This window comes from Nannobrachium achirus (assembly GCF_963921795.1).
Source record: "Nannobrachium achirus genome assembly, chromosome: 11".
In the NCBI taxonomy this organism is placed as follows: domain Eukaryota; kingdom Metazoa; phylum Chordata; class Actinopteri; order Myctophiformes; family Myctophidae; genus Nannobrachium; species Nannobrachium achirus.
This window is the reverse complement of record NC_137820.1, coordinates 15,356,407-15,375,520: the sequence shown is the minus strand read 5'-3', so window position 1 is coordinate 15,375,520 and position 19,114 is coordinate 15,356,407. Positions and strand designations below refer to the sequence as shown.

The 19,114-nt window shown below is 43.0% G+C and overlaps 1 protein-coding gene across 1 annotated transcript in view; it reads right to left on the bottom strand.

Moving 5' to 3' along the window:
* Positions 1 to 19,114, bottom strand: part of LOC308294849 (voltage-dependent calcium channel subunit alpha-2/delta-1) — a gene marked incomplete at both ends in the record, with an annotated part of 206,923 nt that overhangs the window by 10,221 nt on the left and 177,588 nt on the right. Inside the window, 10 exons of the mRNA XM_080737735.1 lie at positions 1 to 117; positions 1,128 to 1,183; positions 2,138 to 2,190; positions 7,206 to 7,358; positions 10,262 to 10,333; positions 12,886 to 12,924; positions 13,065 to 13,132; positions 16,867 to 16,953; positions 18,157 to 18,260; positions 18,897 to 18,959. The exon at positions 1 to 117 is cut by the window's left edge and continues 13 nt beyond it. Of these exons, the coding sequence (XP_080593861.1) occupies positions 1 to 117; positions 1,128 to 1,183; positions 2,138 to 2,190; positions 7,206 to 7,358; positions 10,262 to 10,333; positions 12,886 to 12,924; positions 13,065 to 13,132; positions 16,867 to 16,953; positions 18,157 to 18,260; positions 18,897 to 18,959 (812 nt within the window). The remainder of the gene's footprint in view (positions 118 to 1,127; positions 1,184 to 2,137; positions 2,191 to 7,205; positions 7,359 to 10,261; positions 10,334 to 12,885; positions 12,925 to 13,064; positions 13,133 to 16,866; positions 16,954 to 18,156; positions 18,261 to 18,896; positions 18,960 to 19,114) is intronic.

Sequence of the window (19,114 nt, the reverse complement as noted above, 5' to 3'; positions counted from 1 at the left end):
CACAGTCCAGTACACCTGAGTAGGATCTCTCGTCATTATCAAAGAAGTACTGCGTCTGCTCCGTGATGCAGCTCTCCTTAAACATGGCATCTGAGATGTCTTCGTCGGCTGACACCACTGTGCACAACACAGACAGATGTTGAACATGTTATGTCACAGAATCAATAAATGAATCAACAAATAGATGGATAAATAACCATCATTTATTTTAAGCCGTTTTGTAATTAGGAGGGCCGCCGAGAGCTATCTGAGGTCCTTGGCACGGAAATGTTTGGGATGCTGTGTATCAAACCGCTGTTGATAGACACACGCATGTCACATTTTTCTTTAGATTTTGGAGTAATTTACCTGATTTTAAATGTTCTTCTTGTTCTTACTTCATTCAAACATTCAGGTGATAAACCCTTCTTTTTTTGTTTCTTTTAATTTTTTACATTTTATCCCACGATTTTTGTAACCCATTTTTTCACCCAATTGTCTAATGTAGTCCTGGGCACTACTCTCCCTCTGCCAACCTGGGGTGAGCAACAGACTGACCTTGTGCTTCCTTAAATGTATGAGGACTACATTCAGCTTCTTTTCACCTGACAGGGGGGAGTTTCCCTGGTTGGATGTAGCGTATGTACATTAAATCAACTCTTGTATAAATTACACTCTATTAAAGGCACATAGGTAGGTACATGTAAAAGTTTCCAGAGAGGCTCTAACCCAGACCTGTTTGTGTGGACCATATAGTCAGGAACCAGCATATCGTCACTGTTGGGCAGAAACCTCGTATCTCTGAGTTTCAAACTTGTAATTCTTTTCACAAAGTGAAGCACTGCTTCATCACACAAGGCCGTCACACAAAAGTAGTGAAAACAGCTGATCTACAAGCACATGTGTGGTTGTAGATCGTCTGTTTCCACTAGTTTAAATCATTTTAAAAATGATAAATACAAAACAAACGGTTTTGGGCATACAAGGTTTCCACCCGACAACGACCTTATTGGACAACACTGTATCCATCTATCACTGTTGCTCTTTGCCTGTGATCCTGTCAGAGCATCTCGTGACCCAAATGTCCATCCTCCCAAGCTACTGGTCGAGAAAACAATGACTCAGATCATATTATTTCTTTCACTCACCCTCCTCCAGGAGGCTAGGAAAGATCACACTGAAGATGAGCTGCTGAAGTATTGACCTACAGTAGAGAGAGAGAGAGAGAGAGAGAGAGAGAGAGAGAGAGAGAGAGAGAGAATGATTCAGACTGTATAGCCAAACTCAGTGCCGGTTCTAGGACTCAAGTGGCCCTATGCAAGATTATTTTAGGTGGCCCCTCACTCATTAGTGAGGGGCCACCTAAAATAATCTGTAGCACCAGATCGAAATGTTTTTTTTGGAGGCATATTGTCTTGCTCATGAATCAAGTACAGGCAGCCAGGCCTAGAGTGAAGTTTGGGAAGGAGGAAGGGGAGCGCATATTAAAATAATAACGCTAGTTTTTGGATAGGGGATACATGACATAATGTAACAATATGTTTAAAAAATATCTTCTTCCTGTGATGTGGCCCCCTTATTGGTTGTGGCCCTAAGCGGCCGCTTATGTTGCTTATGCCAGGAACCGGCCCTGGCCAAACTCATTAGGTTCGACCTATTGTACTAGACGTGGATGATGTCATTGCTAGTTTAGACACTGTGACAAAGAGCATAGTGTCATCGTTGGTTTGATTTTCATGGCAGGGCATAATGCTGATCACAGAGAAAAGTGAGAGTTGTTATTGAGATGTTATTGAGCCTTCTGTTTTGTCCTACAGTTACCCTTCCAAAAACATACACTCCACGTTTCCATCACACACATAAGCTAGAATAGGCCAAGTTCTGATCCAAAACACAACTTCCAACAAATGCACACGCGCACGCAAACACGCACGCACGCACGCACGCACGCACGCACGCACGCACGCACGCACACACACACACACACACACACACACACACACACACACACACACACACACACACACACACACACACACACACACACACACACACACACACACACACACACACACACACACACACACACACACACACACACACACACACACACACACACACACACACACACACACACACATGGTACACACACACTTACCAGGCAGCAGTAGAGGCCCACCAGCCAATACTCAGCACGTCCGCTATAGTAGGCTGGAGAAAACCAGTGCAGGAATATTAATCACACTTTTGACATTTCCAGCTCTAGTCAATACAGTCTATGTCAGACTATGGAGGCGTGTGAATACAATATCTAAACTTTTACTGCACCACATTGATTTGAAAACGTTAGTTTCTAGTTACTTTGCAGATATAATACCCAGGGGGCAAACCAGCCTTTTTTTAGGAAACCTGCATTTGCCCCGACATACAAAGTTGTCCACCAGAAATATTATCTATGACCCAGTAGGATCACAACCTATATGGACAACCCGGTCAATTTGTACAACAAAGTCCAATATGGCCGCCTTTAGTTTTAATGGGGGTGTGAATAGGGCAAAATTTTAAACTGAGGGATATTTCCACGAAACTTCACAGGTTGATCAATGGTATACATATGAACATTTTTTGTATTGCAAGTTTCCATGAAATCCAATATGGCCGCCACAATATGGCCGCCATAATGTAAGGACCCAGAAAATAGGTTTTGCCTCTAACTTCTGAACCAGATGAGCTAGAAACGCAAACTTGGTGTCTATTTCATGGTGTCTGACCATGGGAGACTCAATGGAATAGCAAATTTTATTATTGGGTGAGTCTGGACCTTTATTGTGCATATTTGCAAGATGTTGGACTCCCAAAATAGAGCTTTAACATAATTTCTACCATGATTGTTGACTGCTTTTGCTAATACAAGCAATATGAATCCATTTGCTAAGATTTATGGCACAGAAGGGACTTATACCTGTATTATTCTTGAGTTTGCATGTTGTCAAAATGGCTGTAAACGAGATATTATATTTCCTGTCCGATTCTACTGTATGTAGTTGTAGCAATGACTTCAGATAAAATCAGAGACCAAAACAATGTATCTTAGAAATTATTATTTAATTTAAAAAAAAAAAAGAAAAAAAGAGAGAGATTATCTCAATGAAATGAATGCAACTGCCTTTTTGGGTCTTTCACACATAGACATGCACATGCTTTCCAACAACTTCAGCTTCAGGGAAATTATAATGAACACATGATTAAAACAGGCTGCATTATAATGCAAATAATTGCTAGTCACTATCACTGTCATGTGTACCTATCCTGCTGCATCTTGTCTCCAGTCCTTGGCAACGACACCCATGAACAGTTTTTCTGGCAGCCTTTGATACAGCTACATGATATTGCCTTGTCCATTGATATAGGCCAGGCTGGCTCTGTAGATGGACAGGGGACTGCCTTCCCATCACTGAGAGACCATCCATATTCAGTGAAGCAAGGGATGTCTGGCTTCGCGATGTGTGCAGTTTTATGTATTATGGCTGCTAGTGCAGCTCTTTTCAGGTGCAGGCCAAAGGCATTTTCTGTAGGTGGCAGCAGCTTCAACAGGGTTGATCGGTTATTTAGGAACTTGTACACTCTCAGCTTTGCCAGGTCAAAGTCCTCCGAATGGTCAGCTTTTGATGCATATACAGCTATTGTGAGGTCTCTAGCCTGATTCTTGACATCCTCTGAGAGGGAATAAGAGGAATTTTCACCAAACTCCTGAAGTGCAGGGAGATCTAGACCCATGCTGGTCTTGAACCATGCCTTCTTTCCAGTGAAAAAGGGATAGCTGGTGGTATCTCTGCCACTCAGGCTGTGAATAAAGGGCAGGGCACGAAACTGTGCGAGTCCAAGGGCTGAGACCATGTGATGGATAGGAAGATATGCATCCTGCTCTGTTCTCACCCACAGCTCTGGAAGGTCTAGGAGGTGGGTGGCAGCATGATATAGGCACATGATGATGATGTCTGTGTCATTAGCATGGATGACAACTCTGTCAACTTTGTGAGCCTGGACACTGTAGATGGTGTGTAGAATTACCCTTGTGTCGGCCTCCTGTTGTGTTGACTCTAGTGCAGGGACAGGGACATCAACAACACCCCCCTCCTTGATCACCACACTCCTTGTCTCTTCTTTAAATCCTCCACTCAGGTAAAGATGGGTTGTACCAAGAGCAGACTTAAGTGTCTCATTTTGACACCATTCTTCACAGAGGAATCTTAGAAGGTTTGCTTTGTTTTCAGAGACAGCAAAACACTCTTGAGGATCAGGAGCTGTATATTGTGCAGAGACTTCATATTCTTTTGCAGGTTTTGAATGGACATACCTGTGTTCCTGCTCAGCTGTCTTAAGACTGGGTCCACTGCCCTGCCCTTTATTCACAGCCTGAGTGGCAGAGATACCACCAGCTATCCCTTTTTCACTGGAAAGAAGGCATGGTTCAAGACCAGCATGGGTCTAGATCTCCCTGCACTTCAGGAGTTTGGTGAAAATTCCTCTTATTCCCTCTCAGAGGATGTCAAGAATCAGGCTAGAGACCTCACAATAGCTGTATATGCATCAAAAGCTGACCATTCGGAGGACTTTGACCTGGCAAAGCTGAGAGTGTACAAGTTCCTAAATAACCGATCAACCCTGTTGAAGCTGCTGCCACCTACAGAAAATGCCTTTGGCCTGCACCTGAAAAGAGCTGCTCTAGCAGCCATAATACATAAAACTGCACACATCGCGAAGCCAGACATCCCTTGCTTCACTGAATATGGATGGTCTCTCAGTGATGGGAAGGCAGTCCCCTGTCCATCTACAGAGCCAGCCTGGCCTATATCAATGGACAAGGCAATATCATGTAGCTGTATCAAAGGCTGCCAGAAAAACTGTTCATGGGTGTCGTTGCCAAGGACTGGAGACAAGATGCAGCAGGATAGGTACACATGACAGTGATAGTGACTAGCAATTATTTGCATTATAATGCAGCCTGTTTTAATCATGTGTTCATTATAATTTCCCTGAAGCTGAAGTTGTTGGAAAGCATGTGCATGTCTATGTGTGAAAGACCCAAAAAGGCAGTTGCATTCATTTCATTGAGATAATCTCTCTCTTTTTTTCTTTTTTTTTAAATTAAATAATAATTTCTAAGATACATTGTTTTGGTCTCTGATTTTATCTGAAGTCATTGCTACAACTACATACAGTAGAATCGGACAGGAAATATAATATCTCGTTTACAGCCATTTTGACAACATGCAAACTCAAGAATAATACAGGTATAAGTCCCTTCTGTGCCATAAATCTTAGCAAATGGATTCATATTGCTTGTATTTGCAAAAGCAGTCAACAATCATGGTAGAAATTATGTTAAAGCTCTATTTTGGGAGTCCACCATCTTGCAAATATGCACAATAAAGGTCCAGACACACCCAATAATAACATTTGCTATTCCATTGAGTCTCCCATGGTCAGACACCATGAAATAGACACCAAGTTTGCGTTTCTAGCTCATTTGTTTCAGAAGTTAGAGGCAAAACCTATTTTCTGGGTCCTTACATTATGGCGGCCATATTGTGGCGGCCATATTGGATTTCATGGAAACTTGCAATACAAAAAATGTTCATATGTATACCATTGATCAACCTGTGAAGTTTCGTGGAAATATCCCTCAGTTTAAAATTTTGCCCTATTCACACCCCCATTAAAACTAAAGGCGGCCATATTGGACTTTGTTGTACAAATTGACCGGGTTGTCCATATAGGTTGTGATCCTACTGGGTCATAGATAATATTTCTGGTGGACAACTTTGTATGTCGGGGCAAATGCAGCACACCTTCCTTTGCCCCCTGGGTATAAAGGATAATATTATAAAACATACATAAACCACCGTAGCCCTATTTTATACCGTGGCCATTTGAAAATAGCAGATCTACAAGCTCACAACGCGTCGCGATGCGACACGTTGTGAGCTTGTAGATCTGTAGATATGCTATTTTCAAACATTTTGTACTTTTACTTTTGGTATTTTAAGTACATTTCGACGCCAATATTTTCATACTTTTACTCAATTACATTTTGAATTCCGGATTTTTACTTTACTTAAAGGGGAAGACCACCCATTTTCAATATTGAAATATGTCATTAATATACCTTAGAGGAGTTGTGTGGAAAATATAAAAAAGGTTCCCCCCATTCTGTGTTGCCTAGAACTGGAGGGTTGATTTGGGGGTTTGTATTGTAAAGTACAATGTGTCATCAAGTTGTACTTTACAATACAAACCCCAAAATCAATCCTCCAGGCACGGTCACACCAAAGTATGGTTGCCAGCTGAACAGCGGATGCATTTCAATTGGAGCGGAGCAGATTTGAGAATTTCTCTAAAATCCGCCCCATTCCCATTGAAATGCATTGGCAGAATCCACTTAATCAGCTGGCAGCCATACTTTAGTGTCCGTGCCCTAACAGAGTATTTCTATATTGCAGTATTGATTGTAGTATTGACAGTTTGCTTTTATTTTATTTTTATTTTTTTATTCAAATGTTTTTATTTTTTCTTCTTAATACAAAAAGTGGTAATGGGTGGTACAGTGCAGCAAGTACAAATATATATACAGTTAGTCCAAGATAATACAACAATAAAAATACAAAAGAAATAAAAGTAGGAACCTCTTCACATCTTCAAATAAGTGTCATATTATGTTAGAAAACTATCCCATATATCTCTTTCATCTTTCCCATACCATTCACTCTTCCCAGCATGTACTCATACGATGTGATTTCGATTGACAGTTTACTATGAGAAACGGCACATCATGTCCGTACGGGTCTGTCCGTTCTTGTCCGTTTACGCTTTTTTACGGTCTATGGGTTTGCCGCTCTGACATCACACTGACTCTCACAATCTGACATCACTGTGATGTCAGGGGAACCAAATCCCTTTTATGCCCATACATGGAGATCCCTGATGTCTTCAATATTAAGCCCATGCCTGTGAATATCTATGGGTACCAGGGGTCTCCATATATGGGTAGCTGGTCCGATATACATCACTGGCCAGACGGCCAAGACACAAGGCGCTTTTCGCCCTTAGGCGTCTTACTGATACCTTTACTGAAGTAAAACATGTGAGTACTTTTTCCACCACTGCTGAGAAATAACAAGCACTTGTCCCTGAAGCGCGTGTGAGAGTGTGCGTGCGTCTCTCACCACGTAGACAGATCGCAGTCCAGCTGCGGCCTTGCTGTCTCTCTCTGGGTCGCACACAGACTGGTAGTCATAGGTCTTGTTGAAGGAGTACAGGGATGTGTTGACCAAGGTGATCATCAGTACCGGATCCACCTCCCCAAAGAACTGACCTATCTGGATGCACACACACGCACATGCACACACACACACAGATGACCGATCCATAGCCACATAGGCAAACATTCACACACATGTACGCAGAAGAACACGATCGCTCGCAAGCGTGTGCTCACGTGCGCACGCACACACACACACACACACACACACACACACACACACACACACACACACACACACACACACACACACACACACACACACACACACACACACACACACACACACACACACACACACACACAAGAGACAAACAAACAAGCAGACAGACATTACAAGCAGACAGACATTACAAAGCCAGGCACTAAAGCCAGAGTAATAAGGTTTATGTTGACCAAACAACTTGTCTAAACAGTACAGACATCTGCGCTACAGCAATGCAGGAGAACGCCAAGGATCATCATTGGGTGTGTCACCCTATGGGACACCCAATGCTGTGCCTCAAAACAAGACAGAAGGAGGCAGAAGGAAGGTATTAGTTATCATATCACCTCCTGTCCTGGGCATGACGTTAGTTTCCACAATTTGCTTTATTTACCTGGTGGTCATTCTGGCCAAAGCCTAAATTAGTCTCCAGTAAAAGGGTCTTCAACAGGGGGTCCGGGACCCATAGGGGCCGGGGTCCTCAGAGTTACTATAGGGGGTCCTCCAAATCTTTGTGTGATAGAAGCCAAAAATAGTCGACCTACAAGTTCACAACGCCTCGCAGTGCGAGGCGTTGTGAGCTTGTAGATCGTCTATTTTTGGCGAAGAGCTTTGGTGTAGAGGGGAAAAGAGCCGACTAATTACAGAGTGAAAGGTCAAGTTCATTAAGTATTTACAGTTGAAGTGGTTAAATATCTAAAAACACAAATTGACTTGAATCCAAAATGCACTGATGATTGTGCTGTCAAACAATACAACTATATGGAATCTATGAAAAGGTTGTGTGGGTCCCTGCTTCATCTCTCTCTCAACTAAGGGGTCCTTGGCCTGAGAACGTTGAAGACCCCTGCTCTACTGTAGAATGATAAGGGTCTCCAGGACCGGAGAACCATTGCGCTGAAGAATCCAAGCCAAACATCAGGAACAGTAAAACAGGTCAAAAGCCACACGGCAGATGTCCTCCTACATGACTGATTCGGTGTCCCACGGCGTACAAGCCCGTTACGGACGCCCTGGGAACGGTAATCCACGGGGTTATCGTGGTGGAGATGATCACTCCTGCACACGGGGGAGTCCATGCTCTGATGCTGCTACCATAACCGCACCGCAAACAACCTGCGCCGTTTTTGATCTGCCTCCGGTGTTTTACTGCCACAGAGACATGGATGTACTGTACTCCTGTCCTGTACCGGAGCTTTGGAAAAGCCCCTGCCGGGCTCATAACAGGGTCTTAGCTGAGTCATAAGGCCTTCATCTGACCCTCACTTCTATGGGTGATGGATGGGTGGGGCGGGGTGACGGAGGGTTAGAAGAGGCATCGATGGAGGGAGCCATGAGTAAGACTGGAGACCAAATCTCTTATTTCAAAGGCATGCAGTTGCCGTTTTCTCTGCACTGTAGAGCAGAGGCGTCAGTTGGGTATGGCAGGGGTATGCAGCTGCCATATACCCTGGGGCCAGGGGGGAGAATAAAAGTTACTTATAAATATAAATCCACGAATGTCTCTTTGTCTATCTGTGCTGGTTATTAAATTGTTAAATTACATTAAAATAACTACAAATGCAAAATTTAACAAAATGGTCACTTTAACAAGGTATTATAATTATATTCTCCACACTCGTATTGTCCCCATCTTGACAAAATGGTATATTCCCAGGTTCCGCAGGTCAGCTGCACAGGTGCAATTCATTATTGTTAACTGTGGCACGTTTACTAACGCGCCAAGTTTAGCTGCACATGAACAACTGTTCCAGGCTGCCATATCCAGCCCAAGAAACCTTAGAAACGGGGGGAAAAAATAGAATGTACTTCTTAAAATAAATGTATCATGCATGTTGCTAAGGTATGGCAACATGTTGCCATACCTTAGCTTTTTCTGAACTGACTCCACTGCTGTAGAGAAACAGCAACTGGCTTTGCTACGTGGATGATTTATGGCATATGATACTTTATGCCTTTACCATCACTTGATCACTGTAAAAATGGCCAAAGGGCCCAACCAAGATAAGACCAGACAAGACTTTATTGTCCACATGTTGGAAATTAAGTTTTGTCTCTGGCTTCACAGTGGTCCGATGTAAAAAACAGACGTGGTACAATAAACATACAAACACCATGAGACAGCATGACAGCGTCCGGTACGGTCTCAGGCAGATAAGCATGGCCGGGATAAGGGAAGGTGATTGTTTCATGTTACAGTGTCGCACCAAATTCTGGGCCCTGGGTACAAGGATTCACTGCGGGCCCCTCATGAATGTTCTTCATAGCGGGAGGGGGTTTAACCCATTTAGACTGGGAGCGCATTATTACGCATTATTTTGTGCTTTAACTATTGAAAAATAGCAGATATACAAGCTCACAGCGCGGCACCCAGTGCCGCACTGCGAGCTTGTAGATCTGCTATTTTTGAAAAACTGTGAAAATGTGTTTTTTGAAAAACCTACGTTTCTATGTCAGTGGTGCTCAAACTTTTTTCATGTGAAGGTCTGAAGGACCCCCAAAATGATATGCATTTGGCCACGGACCCCCATCTCAAAATATTTTGTTCCAAGGACGCCCCAGAAGCAAAATTTGAGTTACAAATGTTCGCTCACATTATATTCAAAGATTTGCACACATTTTCACGTCTTTTAAAAAATAGAGCTTGCTATTTTTCAATAGCTAAAGTATGAAATAATGAAGGCCCCCTTCACCTTGGGCCCTAGTAACTCAGTCCCACTTTATCCCCCCTTGTGACGCCCCTGACAATAACTCACCAGGGTTATATACTCGTCCTGATTGGACATGAGCAAGAAACCTCCATCATCCAGGAGCACACAGTCGACGAGCTGAGGAGAGAAACCACAAGAAGTATCTGTGTATGATGTCATCTGTAATTGCATTATGGTCATTCCCAATGCACCCCACCACCGACAGGTTTTCACTCTGAAATGTATCGACTGGGCTTTTGACGGGACAGACAGAAAGTGACAGCTTTACCGTGACTTATGCGTGAACTTGGGGCTGTGATTTGACTTATGATGGGTTATAAAAATGCCAAAACATGTACAGTACTTTCCATTATGGCATTATATCTTAATGTTATAGTGTTCAAGGACGTATGTATGAATCTAACCTGCTATCATACATTTGTATTATCATTATTATTCTAAATGTTTGAACCACAGTTTATGTACACATATTGCATACTGTATTATAGTATGCAACTCTTCCTGGGCCTGTACATATCCCATACCCTTACTGCCAACACATTCTCACCCCCAGGGTGTCAGACACCTCCCTGTCAAGTACCCTACTGCGTCACAAGAGGGGACGCTTTGGGTATGCCTCCTGCTTCAAGTAGGGGACGCTTTGGGTATGCCTCCTGCTTCAAGTAGGGGACGCTTTGGGTATGCCCAGTGGTCTAAGAAGAAAAAAAAGTAATTCCTCAACTGGGATTCGATACCACTATGTAGGGTTTAACAGCCACCCGACGTTCCCTATCACGCCACTATCCACGACGGAACCTTGCCGTCTGAGCCGCATTAGTTTTACTGAGGTTAGGGTAAGGTTTTGCTAGCTCAGTCGGTAGGGCAGCATGGCTACGATCATTAAGGCCCGGGTTCGATTCCCACTGACGGTAGATACATATTCGAGTAAACATGTGTTGGCGCATGCGCACTAAGACTCTCCCTCCGTGTCTGCAGGGATGACGCTGAAAGCGCCCCAACGCGTCTACTCGGGTGACGCCAAAACCGAGTCCGAAGTGCGTCAGGGGGGTGAAGCAGTGGGGTGAGAACGGGCTGTTACTGCCAGGGCATACGAGCGGAGTGGGGGCGACATGAGCGAAGAGCCATAGACCCCTGGAGCACGGAGCGGCTTTCCTTCCCGCTCCACTCGTGTGCTCTGGTTACTGCACATAGTGAGTAATCTCCAGCACATCCTTGAGCTAATGCTAGTGTGTTTGCACTATCTATAGCATTCATACATTTGCATGTAGTATTAACATTTCATATTCTGTATTCAATGCATATATGTTGCACATTTATATCATGTATGTTTCCTTGTTGGATCTTATGCACTTTTAAAATCGTTGTGCTATTCAATAAAATGTGTTACAACTTTTGAACTTATTTTCTCCAGTATTTCTGTTTGTATATTACATACTGTATCTACTATCTACATACAGTATCTGCTATTAGTAGAGTTCTGAGTTTCCGCCTGAGCCCGACAATTAATGCTAATTAATTTGGGTAGGGTAGGGCTCGGGCTACAGCACTGAGTGAATGTTTTGAGTAGACAGACGATCAGGTCTAACATTCCAAATCAATATGCCCATCAATATGAGAGTAGCTCACAATACAAACATATAAAGCCATGTACAGTACATGCGTTTTAGTTTGCTATTTTACTGTTGTAATAATGGTGAATAAGGTTGAGCAAGGTCCCTGTTCAAACTCCTGTGTTTAAGTACTGTATGTGTTAATGGAGACATTAACAACTAAGTGTGTTTGCATTAAAGGGTGAAGGACAGAGGGATAATAACAAAGATTAACTACTTAGTGAGAACGGAAAGGATTGGGTAATGATTGTGTCTGTATATGTGTGTGTGTGCGAGTGTGTCAGTGATGGGGCTGTTCCACCACAAATAAACTCACCTGCTAGACGAACATAAATTAATGAACACAGCCATAAACATTACGTTCTCTCTCTGTTAAATCACAGCCGTTTCTAGCAATAGTATGTGAGCACTGGGGTCGGCTCGGGATCTGCGCTTCAACTCCCTCCAATGGTTTCGGTTCAGGTTTTAATATTGAAAGCTATGGCATTCACGAATAGTGATTTTTAGTATTCGCGAACTATCGAATATTCGACAGGACTGGCCAAACTGTCAAATATTAAGTAAGCAAGAGGCGAACATTGTGAAAATAGCCGATCTACATGCTCACAACGCCTCGCGTTGCGAGGCGTTGTGAGCATGTAGATCTGCTATTTTCACAATATTTATCTGTGGAACCGTGTCACATTAAATGTAATACCTACAATTCCAAGTGCTTGTCAGGGTGGGGGTCCCCAGTTCAAATATATTTATTTTGGGGGTCACACGGCCTAAAAAGGTTTGAGAACCCCTGGTATAGAGCATTAACAAATTCATCCACCAGGGGCATTGACAACTCATTCTTATGACTTCCTATCTAGCCAAGTTCTATAATATACTATATATTTTTTAAAGAGAAAAAAGCGAATAGTCGACTTCGGTGAACAACGTCGAATCCTGACTTTGATATTCGAATATTCGAATATTTGGTGAATGCCCTATTGAGAACTCTATTATTGCTTTCAAAACTTTACTTCAGTCTGGGATAAATCCCAGACTGAAGATTTACGTATTTGGCTTTACCTTATCGTTCCTCAGACAGCCACAGATCTCGCTCTTGCACTGCGGGCAATCAAAAGAACCACACATCAAGAAACAGCACACACCACAATAACTGTAAAGGACATGATAACTGTAACATGCACCATGCATCAGTGAACAACATGGTGAAAGGTCATGCAAACATGACATGCTTGACTCACGTTCACTTTCATCGTAGCATTTATGAAACTGTTCATCCAGGACGTGACATTGAGTTTCAGCCCCACCACTACGAAACAAAATTAGAAAAACCTATTAACGTACACATCTTTTGAATTCCGTTCTGTAATGGGCTGAAGGTACTGTAGTTGTGGGCCTGGCCTTGTTATTTTGTTGTTTATATCGTCGTTGTCGGGTGGAAACCTTGTATGTCCAAAACCGTTCATTTCGTATTTATCATTTAAAAAATTAACTATAGTGAAAACAGCCGATCTACAAGCACACAACGCCTCGCACCGCGAGGCATTGTGTGCTTGTAGATCTGCTGTTTTCACTACTTTTGTGCAAAGGTCTTGTATGATGAAGGAGAACTTGCAAAACTTGAAACTTGGAGAAAATGTGAAACTTGGAGATACAAGGTTTCTGCCCGACAGTAACGATATGTTTCACTTATTAGTGTGGTTGGTTGCCCAACAGGGGCAACACATCATAGTTCTAGTGTAGCTCAATTTATTTTTGAGCGGTGCTAAACCGCTCCATAGAGTGGCTGTGCGTGTGTCTGTAGCCTTTTTCCTCAGCATTTTGCCATAGCAAAATGTGTGTGTGTAGCATAGCCTGTACATCTTAGACTCAAATCCTAGTCTGAAGACGTTATGCAAGCACGACCACCGCTCACTTCACATTGGGTGTGATTTTTTCTTTCTAGATAAACTTCTAGCCAATCAGGAAGCAGTATTCTCGTTGACGTCACCATCATAGAGTAAGTCCATAGACCGTATTCACACCGCGGCCATCTTGAATCGTGAGGTGGCAAAACATCTGAGCCTGCATTACAAACCATTGCAAACAATGGAGCGATGGTCCCAAAATATGAGTTTTGTTCCATCAATTTCTTTTGACCAAATTGATAAACGGGCAGATGACAACGTCATCATCCCCAAAAGGATTCAAAAGAATTGTTACAGTAACTACAGTAGATTGAAGGGTACTCCCACGATATTCAAGGTAAGCTAGGTTGCAATGTTACTGTGTACAAAGACTTGCTATCTGTGCAGTGCTTGCTCCGCCGTCATATTGACGATTTGTTGTTAGATTGTTTCCTGATTAACGTGCAAAAATCACGATACAGTAAGTTAATATGATGGCAGAGCAAGCACTGCACAGATACTGTAGCAAGTCTTTGTAGACAGTACATTGCAACCTAACCTTGAATACCATGGATATCATGAAAGAGAACTCATATTTTGGGATCATCACTCCATTGTTTACAATGGTTCGTAACGCAGACTCAGCGTGTTGCCACCCCATGTGGTTCTGCAATCCAAGATGGCCGTGTTAGGGGGGGCTAGCTTGATGATTGGTCAATCTTCACATGACAATGTGGCTATCCAGACAATAAATAGGCAACCACACTCGCAACTTCCCAGAATTGCATTCTTTCTAGTGTATGTATTTATTGTTATTAATTTGAAGCCTTTCAGCATCGGAAAGGATTGTTATCCTATTCCGTATGGACAGGGAGGTGGAGAAACCAACACAATCCAGGTAGTGGTGATTGCTTTTTCTCACTCATCCCTTTTTACCATCCGAAGGAATTCAATTAAGTCACATGCACGGCCTTACCACATGACAGAAGCAAACAAACACCTCAATACATACAGCAGATAGAATATAGAATGAATGCATATGCGTATGTATACATTCTATATATATGTACATACTGTACCTTACTGCGGATAGTAAATCAGATACTATCCTTTTCGCAGTTAGAAAATATGAAACATTGCAGCTTTAACATCGTACATGACTGAGAAATCACCTACAGCCTGTATTGTATAAGAGCTACAGACATAATGTGTAAAAAAATGTGGCTCCCCCAGCAGGTGGCGCCCTAGGCAACTGCCTACGTGGCCTATGCCCAGAAACTCACCTGGCCTAGAGGTATAAAAAGAACTAGAAAGGTGCGTAACACGTGGTGTTTTGAAGAAAAAGGCCCCTCCCTCTAATTCTGATGCCTCTATCAGAGTCCAGGGTGAAGGGCATATCACCTCACTGCGGTGATAGCTAGAAAACTACATTTTCTAGCTATCACCTAGGCATTGTTATACATTTTTAGGTGATAGCTAGAAAACTACACCGCGGTGAGGTGATATGCTCTTCACCCTGGACTCTGATAGAGGCATAAGTCAACCCTGAGATCATGTGTAAGTGTAAGTAATTCGGAGGGGACTGATCCCCCACAAATCATGTTTATGCAATGAACGATTAAATTCTTCGCATTTGTGGCACCCCCTAAGGATGAAAGTGGAATTGCTTTTAAAGTTGCCTCGATTCCACCACCCTTGACATGTGATTACAATTTTGGATGTTTCTTTAGTGATTTGTGGATTTTTTTGTCAAATAGGTCTCTCCCATTACATTTCGGAAGCAAATGGATCGAGAGATCATGTGTGCCATTTTTTTTTGTCAGATTTGGCCAAAAGTGTGTTTTAAAGAATATTCTATATGGCGGAAAATCTATCGAGACGCAAATGGGCGTGGTTCAAGACACCAGCTGGTCCCAGCTGTGGTTAATCTGCAGCAGCAAAATCGGCCACCATGACTTTGGCACTTCACTTCTCCCTCTCGGTTCTGGGTGCTGCACAGAGTGTGTTTCTTCTTCGCTATGTCCCGCTCGATGTGTCAGTCAGTCTGACAGGGGATCACTACTACCCATAGGAGGATTAGTCGCCCTCCATACAGCAGACCAGGAGGCAACTGCTTGGCTTAACTCTCAAATACCTGGAACGCGCCCGAGTCGCGTTAGATTTTAACCACTTTAACCATTATTTTATGCTTTAACTATTGAAAAAATTCATGAATATCTTTGACCCGATCTTTGACCCGACTTCTAAATCCTTCCTCTAAATCATGTTTTTCTCAAACTTTTTCATGTCAAGGACCCCCAAAATTACATGTATTTGGCCACGGACCCCCCATCTAAAAATATGTTGTTCCAGCAACCACCCAGAAGCAAATATTTGAGTTACAAATGTTCGCTTTTAAATAGATATATTCAAAGACTTGCAAAGAAAAATCATGATTTTTCAAAGGTTAGAGCGGTCAATAATCCTAGACCTAAATGGGTTAAGGGTACACATTAAAGTGTATTACCCCCTCAGGCCGGGAACACATTTTTTGTATATTACAGTACATGTATAGTATGTAGTACAGTAATTCAAGTTTTTTAGATTTTTTTTCAATGAAAGCCAAAGTTGTAAGCTATCAAATAGTTTTGGAATTTTGTTTCTAGCTGCTACAGAGGATGAGTAATAGGTTTTCCAGAAAAACAGAGGGTAATTTTCAAATCAGACTTAAGCCTAAATGGGTTAAGAACTTTGCATTCGCTAAATAATACTACTGCCCCCTAAAGTTGCCTCTGGTATTTGTCCACACATGCGTATTTCTACATTCTGAAGCATGTTGCAAATGTACAGAGACTGAGAGACCCCATCCATATCCATACTTTATGGAGAGTATTAATGAGCTTTTAGAATGTGGTTCTGTACTGTACTTTTTAACCTTATTCCTTATCTTTCTTCTTATCTTATTGTTCTTCTTATGTCTTTAAAAAAAACAGCATTATCTTGTGTATATTATTACATGCCGCAAGCCCGCAACATGTTGCTACTTGTACCTGTACGAGTGAGTGACAAATAAAACCTTCTTGATTCTGTACTTGAATGCCCTCAGTCTCTCTATAATTCATTTTTCATTCGCGGCTGTGGTGAGACATGGTTCAACGTGGTCATTAGTTAGACTGACCTGCTGGTTTGAGGTTAATGTCTTCTATGTTGAGGTCGACAGCCTTGCTCACCAGAATACCTGACTCGTAGCCAGACTCCCTGCTCTCTGCACCAGCGGAGAGAAAAGACAAGGGGAAAAGAGATGATGAATGCAGCTGTGCTTTCACTAAAACCATCAATCAAAGAGCAAAGAGCAGTAAACATTGGACCATTTGATTTGCTCTGCTTCAGAAAAGAATTTCTACAAACCTTAGCGTTTTATCTGTTTGCGTTTCGCCCCGTGCGCTCGCGTTTAGCGAGCAGAGTCCATGAAGCCAGCACATGTGTTAATGCAGTCAAGTGTAACTATTGCTGTGTTACCACTGAAGAGGGTCTGCTCTCCCCCCCTCCCTCCCTCCCTCCCTCCCGCCCGCCCCGACGTCTGCTAGAAACATCAGCGGGGATGACAGGGAGAGTACAGGGATGGAGAGGGAGAGGGTGGGAATGACGGGCAGACGACACAGAGGGAGTAGGAGAGAGGAATAGGAGAGGGGTATTGGAGATGCCCCGAGAGTGCGATCACTGGCAGTAAAGTTGGAATGACAGAGAAGGATAGGCTTTGGGCCAGACACTGAAGACCGTCACTGTTGGCCCGGAAACCTTGTATGTCCAATACTTTACTTTATTCAAGAAATGGAAAAAGAATAAGCTGTGTTCTAATGGATCCAATGTATTATTTAGTCGCAAGCTATTAGTTAGTACTTTTCATTGGTAAAATAATTATAAAACCCACAGACGGACTTAACCACCATTAAAAACATTAAATTGAAAAATATCGAAAATAACAGATCGACAATTTGCTCTACTTTATACGCAACACTGTCATATGTGGGCGGCTGTGGCTCAGGAAGTAGAGTGGGGTGGCCAATGATCCGTGGGTCGGCGACTCGGCGGTTCACATCCCAGCTACTCCTGTCTACATGTCGAAGTGTCCTTGGGCAAGACACTGAACCCCGCGTTGCCTCCAATGGTGTTAGCTTGTCAGTTGCCACCATTGGTGTGTGAATGTGGGAAGTGAGGACGCTGGCGTTGACTGTTCGCCGCTTCACCTCCCAATGTATGAATGAATGGAACATTGTAAGCGCTTCGAGTTCGCAACTTGCTTAGAAAAGAGCTATAAAAATGCAATCCATTATTATTATATGTTGAGGTACTGTATTAAATAAAAAAATAAATGTGGCAACACAAGGTTTCTGTCCTACCCATGTACCCACAGTTAATCTCACACACACACACACGCACGCACACAGAAAGCTATGTGGAAACCTACTGTTGAAATATGGCGCCGTGAAAATATAAATGTCATTGTCCAGGGTCCTCTTGTAGAAGCTGGACTCATAGGTTTCTGGGTGCTCGGTCCATTCCTCCCCGGCACTGAAAGAGTTAAAAAAAAACGCTCATGGAACATATAATATACGAGCCATTATAGACATAAAGAACACACGACAGATGTGTTTGAAGTGGATCTATCTAGAACAATTTAAATTCGTGTGTAAAGCCAAACTTTGGTCATCAAAACGGCGGTCACACCCATCGCATTGGATATATGACATGGACCCCGTCCAGTCAAAGCACAAACAGATTGTGTTTCATGTTTTATAGTTTAGAGAAATATCCATTCATCTCTGATTGGAATGCTGCATTGCAACCAAGCGGAACGGCTGAGTGTATTACAGAGGGAAAATAGGGGGGGAAATGAGCTTAGTCTGTGTGCCGCTGCTGCTGCTTTGGGATCTGATCCGAGTCCTTCGCTGGGCCACTGGGCCGTGCGAGGTTAATTAGAAATTGTATAAAAGTCTGCATTCTCGATAATAAGCCATCAGAGTGGGTGAGAACGGAGGCCAAAATGAGCTTCCGTCTAAAGGGCCTTCGGCCCGTCTCCATTTCCACCTCGCACATTTACACCGTCACCGCAGCTATAGCTGCGAGCAGCCGACTTGCCTTCTCGTGCCGCCAGAACAAACAGCGGCGGGTCCCGGCAACTGAAAAACTGGAGGAAACTGAGCCTACCTTCTGGGATACACTCTGGTGATCCCGCCATCTGTGGCTACGAACCTGGCCACAATCCCATCCCTAAGAACACGGAAAACACAGGCCAATCAGACATCAAAGTCAATAAAAGACAGGGTGTGTGTGTGTGTGTGTGTGTGTGTGTGTGTGTGTGTCTGTGTGTGTCTGTGCGTGCGTGCGTGCGTGCGTGCGTGCATGCGTTATATTGGAAAGCGTGT